Genomic DNA, 6,459 nt, shown 5'->3' on the forward strand with positions numbered 1-6,459 from the left:
ACCACCCCCGCCAAAATCACTCCAGGTACTGCCTCTGTCCATATTTTGTAATAGTCATAAACGAATGATCTGATCACTTGGGCTCTGTGCATTAATACGAACATTAAAAAAAATTTACATTGACTAAAGTCTTTGTAGTGGTTGATCAAAAAGGAAGGTTAGTGGCAGTTTAAAATGATTATTTGGGAATTAGGTTACACACCATCAACATATTATATGCATTTAAAGACACAGACATTTCACGTCCACTGTTCCCATTCTCTGTGAACATGACGGGATATTTATGGCTCTGCTTGCGCAGTAGCATTTACAGAGCAGGGCTTTGGCGGGACCCAGCAGCTTCCCAGCAGCTTCCAAGCAGCCACTGGGTCTGATTTCTTTAGTAGCATTTGCATTCTTGGAATAAAAAGTAAAACTACATTTATTATTAGGTAGAGACAAGTACCAGAAGTGGAACAGAAAACTGATAGATGGACAGGAACTGGAAAAAACATTTGACAAGTTTATTCATGAATTGTTTCAATGGTACACATCCCAGCATCCCTTGTGTCAGACAGTCCAGAAGGGAATGCTTTCAATTATTTTTTTAAAGAAACCTTGAAAGAAGCAGTAAATGGTGTGTGAAGCGATGGAGGCAGGGACACACACACAGAGCAGGAAAGATCACCTCGACCATGCTTTGAAAGGAAAAAATAATTTACTTTTAAAATTACATAAATAAGGTTTACAGAGGGTCAATGCAGGTACAAGCAGACAAATATATACATACACACACACATCTGTGTTTTGTTCTTTTGGAATAAAAAGCAATGATTTTCTGCACAAATGTGACACGTCTGCTCTGCTCAGACTGGCACCCACCGGGCATGTTACATCTTTCATGAAACAACAAGTTAGGTTTATCTTAAGCCTATCAATTAATCTGTGTTAATCTTACATACACGGCTAGAGCTTCAACTACAGTAGTTTCATCTTTTATTAAACACAAATTAAGGAGGGTTTCCAGTGATCCTATCTTGGAATCCTTGAGGGATAACAAGAATGACTGCCCCTCTGACCAATCACACAGCATTTAAAGCAGTACCTCTTCGTTTAAGGTAATCCGGAACGACACGATGCAAATAAGGCCTCAGTGAGTCTTCAGCTGCGGAGACAGAGTGTGTGGAGCCTGAGAGCCCAGACGGCAGTTTCTTTGGCAGCCTGCTTACTCTGCCTCCTGCTGAAGCTGACCGTCCCGCTTACTCTGGATCGGACTGGGTGTGCGGTGGAGGTCCGCTCTGTCCACGCTAAACACGCGGCATCCTCTGAGAGACAAAACACTCCGTGTCACACCCATGCGGGCTCAATGAGAGGAAGTGCCATTACTCCCAGGGAAGGCCCGTAGTTTGCCGGCTTAGTAGCTCTGTGCCACGGGCGTGGTCCAAGAGGCGGTGAGTCGGGCGATGGAGCTCTCAAACTGGGCGTCGGCAGCACCGACCTCGGCCAGTCCCGCGTCGTACATGGACGAGGGCTGAGGAGGCCGGAAGGGACGAGCCCGTCAGGCCAGAATACGACACCGACGAGCCACGCAGGAACTGAGACGTCAGGCCACCCGCAGTGGAGCTCGAGGGGCTCAGGGACGCCCCAGTCACGGACCACAGGCTGGGGTACTGGCTGGAAACAGGCCACACAGCAGACTTTACATACAGGCTTCCAGGTGTCTATAAATGTGCAAAATCACCAAGTGGCATTTTTGCCGTGCTTCGACCGATCGGCCTGCATCCTAAGGCCACCTGGCAGGCAAGGGGGGCGACTCTCACCTGGCGTTGGTGGTGGGATTGGCAGTGTGGGGCAGGGGGCCCATTGGGGCCGAGTTGGGGATCTGCAGGGGGGGCCAGGCGTCATGGGGAGACAGGCTTGTAGAGCCGTTGTCCATGTAGTTGTCTGGAAAGACAAGACGTTTGGCTGAGTTTGTTGTACAGTCCATTTCAGTCAATGCTTTATCTGTATTAATAATTATAATATGCTAAAGCAAAAGTTTATATTATAGTTTGATATCTATTCTATCCTTTATATTTTTGTTTATTGTATTTAAATTTGTTTGTGATATTTTTTCCATCCAGTTATATAGTGTTCATCGTGTACAATGGTGTCTAATTGTAGCAGGATTAATAATAATAATAATTATTATTATTGTTGTTGTTGATAATAATAATAATAATAATAATAATAATAATAATAATAATAATAATAATAATAATAATATTATTATGAACAATTGTCCTCCTGGGATCAATAAAGCTTTTTCTGATTAACAGAGAACACCTACTACATACTTATTTTCAGTTAGGCCTAGAGTGGCATTAAATCCAAAATCATCTAAATCCTTGTTTCCCAACCCAGTCCACTGGGGACCCCCCAGACAGTCCACATTTTTGCTCTCTCCCAGCTGCCTGCCAATCAAGAACACCAAACTCCTGGTAGGGGTTAGCCCACATTTCTCATCACCATTTTAGCATTCAGCTGAATAGAAGGAACCGTATTATAACGAATAATAGATAACTAATAACCGAAAGAAAAAAAAAAAAAAAAAAGGAGCTGGCGATATGGACCAGGCTAAGTGCACAATTTGCCGTTTATCCCGGCTGACAATCAGCGAGCAAAATGCGAGCACCAACAGAGGAAAGGCGAAAGGGCCCTTACTGGTGCTGGTGTTGCGGTGAGAGTAATGACTGGGGTAGGGGGAGGCCCGCTGGGCCCGCAGGCCAGAGTAGCGCTCACAGTAGGAGCCAGAAGGGAGGGGGCCACCGCTGAACTGAGGAGGGCTGCTACTGGGGCAGATGGAGCCGTTTCCAGACAGAAACCAGCCACTGACTGCAAGGCAAAAACAAAGCTGTTAATAATGGGGAGTGGGGGGCAGGTTTGAATTTCACTAAGGCACAGGGGTCTGCAGCACACGCCAAACACACGACAGCAGCAGGGTACCTGGGTCATCTACAACTGCCCCAAGCTGCCCGACATGCTAAAGCATTACATGCAAGTCCACCAAAAAAGACATTTAATATACTTATGCAGAATAATTTCTGAAAGTTGATCAACCATGGACTACTTCGCCTGAACATGAGAGAAGTGCGAGTGGTTTTATAGCTCTGAGGAGTGTCTCCAGGGTGGGGGGGGGAGGGGCACGCAGGTCATGTGGCAGCTTACGCTGTGAGTATCCAGACTGCTGACTATCGCCGCTGTGCTCAGACACATCCTTGTGGTCACTTCTGTCAATCAAGGCACATAAAACGCATAAGTTAGTCCACTCGCTTCCACCATGGCAGCAAAACAGATAAGTGTGCTATGACCGTCCTCCTAAGCAGAAGTTTAAGCTGAATTGTGAGAGGAAGGTGGTGCTCATTTAGCATGAGGTCCTCTGGGCAATTAAAGTATGTCTCACCTCTCCTTAGCATCCAGGAAAGCTTTAGCAAATGGGTTGTGCTTGATCTTCAGTGCTGTGATCTTGGAGAAAGTTGCAGAGAAAGTCAAAAACTTTGTTTGAACCCTTAGGAAGATAATGTCTTAGTTCTGCCAAGTGAAGTGAAAAATCTAAGGCAACACTCACCTCCTCGTTCTGATAAGCAGTGACTGCGATGAACTGCGTCTCGGGAAATGATTGACTACTGATCATCTTCTGAATCCCCCCGACTTTCACGATGTGGATGCGGGGCTCGTACTTGTGCAAGGAGTTCAGCATTATCTGACAAACGAGGCACAGGCACGCGTTACGGTGTGATAATTATTACTGACCGTGGTGGGCAAAACGTCACGTTATCTTTTAAAATAATTTGTTTCAAATATCATAATTAAAAAGTTATATTTAGGAAACCGATATCTATCCAATCCCGTCTGATTACAATCCGATCAATGAGGAGCTTCGACTTGCGGCTTCAGTAAAGCCCGTCGAAAGAGTATGAATGAGACTCACCGCCTACTAGCTGTAATGTCAATTAGCATATAAATGCGCACGTCGCATATAACACAAAGGTCACGGCAGGATGTAAACAAATACAACCGCCTTACCTGTCCTCCCCCGTTGAGTTTATTAGACAATTTGACTTTGCTGAAGGAGACAGGAGCTTTCATCCAGTGCGCTCCGAAATTGGGTGAGTCTGGGTGGATGTAGACGCAGCTCGGACTCTGGGGTTCGGGTTTTCCTCCTGGAACCCACTCTCCGTTAACATATTTCCACCGATTGCTGTCGGCCGCCACGAAATCCAGCAGGACGGAATACATCGCATTGGGATCAAGGCCAGACACATTTACTCTAAGCACGGGGAACATGCGCCTGAAAATAAGATAACATGTGAATGAATTACAGAAGTTACAATACTAAGTGATTATCAAAAATTTTACGTGCTATATGACTTTCAATTACAGAACAGTTTATGCAAAGGATGTAACGCTATAATATTTAACTCAATTATTATATCTGATTCTTAAACATTTACAGATTACACAGATAACATCACGTTATTGTTTCAACGCTGAATTATAGTTAAATACGTTGAATTATGGTCAGTGATAATTTATCAGCGTTGAAACTGAACTGATTTTTGGTCAGATTTTCAATATTGAAAAATTGATGGTGGCAAAACCTTGATTCAATGTTGATATAAAGTAAAACATTGAAGATCAACGTTGTTTCAGCCTTTTTGTCTGCTATAGAATCAATGTCATTTCAACATATGACTTCTATCTGGGAAGTTATGTGAATTATGCTAGGCTTAAATTCGTTACAACTTCTTATTCCAGTGGAATCAATCTATTTGTTCTCTAACTTTAAATACTACATGTTAAAGTGATTTACAGAACGCTTAATAAGTTAATATCAGCACATTGTAACTGTACAGCTGTCCCTGGAGAAATCAGAAACCTACCTGCCAGTCTTAGTCACGATCATTTCGTTGGTCAATTCTTTAAATTTTGTCCACAGCTCCCCATCTTCTAGGCCCAGTTTAATATCCCTCTCCGAAGCGTCGCCCTTCTCGCTGCCCTTCTGAAATTCGCTCTCCACCGCACTTAGGAGATGGTCGATGCATTGATCGGTACTGGAGGAACTCATCTCGTATGCGGACTGAAACAGGTTCGTTGGAACAGTTGAACAATCCTCGACTGGCAGTAATCACTCCACTTCAGCGGTTAGTGCGTGTTTAAAGGCCCACTCGAGATCCACGTGTGTAAAATGGGCGGGGCCTACAGCTATAGGCCCCGCCCCATCACATGGGTGGTCGACCTGTAAAGAGTGGACCCCCCCTACGTTTTGTTGACTCATGTCGACCAAACCGTTACTTTTGGTAATGACCAGATACTTAAAGAGATTTAAATAGATGCCATTCTCAGAAACACCGATTATATGATAACTATTATCAACCGACAGTCCTTGATAGATAGCCAAAAAAAGTAATTTCTTATTTCACGATTGTTGAATGCTGATTGACTTGTTTAGCCATGTAAATTGAAAAAGAAAAATATAATTATAACATATATCAAGCAACCTACATTGTAAAAGGTCACAACAATTAATTTATTTTAAACGAGTGTACTTCTGTCCGGGTCATGTGCTGTTTCTTTTGGAAAACCGACACACGTTACTGGAAAAAAAACCCTGAGCGTCGTTCAATAGACGAACAGGGATTCGCTCCTGTCTGCGAACTATTGGAAACAGTGCTGTGTATCCAATACTGAAATATTGAAGAATCTTTGTCATGACGTTTCCCCATAATTAGATTTTTTTTTACATCTTATGATGTAAAATTCGTTAATTTCAATACACGTACAGCTCAACCTAAGAATTTTATGGCCTTTGTTTTTTTATTTAAGAATCGAAAATGTGATTTGACAATAAACGTTATGTTCTGTTGAGCAGTTACACACAATTTTAATATGAATTAAAATGATAGATCTCATGTTTCCCTAAATAGACATAATTACTTATAATTACTTTTTTTGTGTAAAATTATTGTTAAACACCTATAATCTTAAAAAAAACAACAGAAATGAATCTGTATTTCACATAAATCAGTGCCACCAAATTTGAGATTCATGTTTGTCAGTGTCCCATACCATTTTATTTCTAGGTCTAGTCACATTAACAACCTTCAAACAAAGAGTCTCACGGCTTCTGAATGGGTCAGAAGAATTAAGTAGAAGACAGAACCACAGATTTCAGAAAAGGCACACGGGGCTGTGGTCTGTCTAGTAAAGGGCAACACCAACTGCTCGCCCCTGTGCTGGCGTACACATCTTTTGACAGGAGAACCTTTGTTTAAATATGGACTGAAATTAGTTCTGTGCATGCAAGCACCTTAATGACTTCTTGATTTGGGAACAAAATGCAATGTTTTTCCCCCTTTTCTGTCTTCTTAAACTTTTTTTGATGAACCATGAGGCATGACTGGCTTTAACGACGCATTTCCTGCGCCTCCACTGCAAGGG

The 6,459-nt window shown here is 42.8% G+C and overlaps 1 protein-coding gene across 1 annotated transcript; it reads right to left on the reverse strand.

Moving 5' to 3' along the window:
* Window positions 1-489: 489 nt before the first annotated feature.
* tbxta (T-box transcription factor Ta) lies at window positions 490-5,256 on the reverse strand. Its single transcript, XM_049026149.1, is given in 9 exon segments — window positions 490-1,510; window positions 1,512-1,653; window positions 1,800-1,923; window positions 2,683-2,853; window positions 3,187-3,248; window positions 3,422-3,483; window positions 3,587-3,721; window positions 4,045-4,309; window positions 4,902-5,256. Coding segments are annotated over 9 exon segments (1,263 nt in total). The 5' UTR covers window positions 5,087-5,256; the 3' UTR covers window positions 490-1,393.
* Between the last annotated feature and the right edge of the window lie 1,203 nt (window positions 5,257-6,459).

This window comes from Brienomyrus brachyistius, chromosome 9, assembly GCF_023856365.1.
Source record: "Brienomyrus brachyistius isolate T26 chromosome 9, BBRACH_0.4, whole genome shotgun sequence".
Taxonomy (NCBI): Eukaryota; Metazoa; Chordata; class Actinopteri; order Osteoglossiformes; family Mormyridae; genus Brienomyrus; species Brienomyrus brachyistius.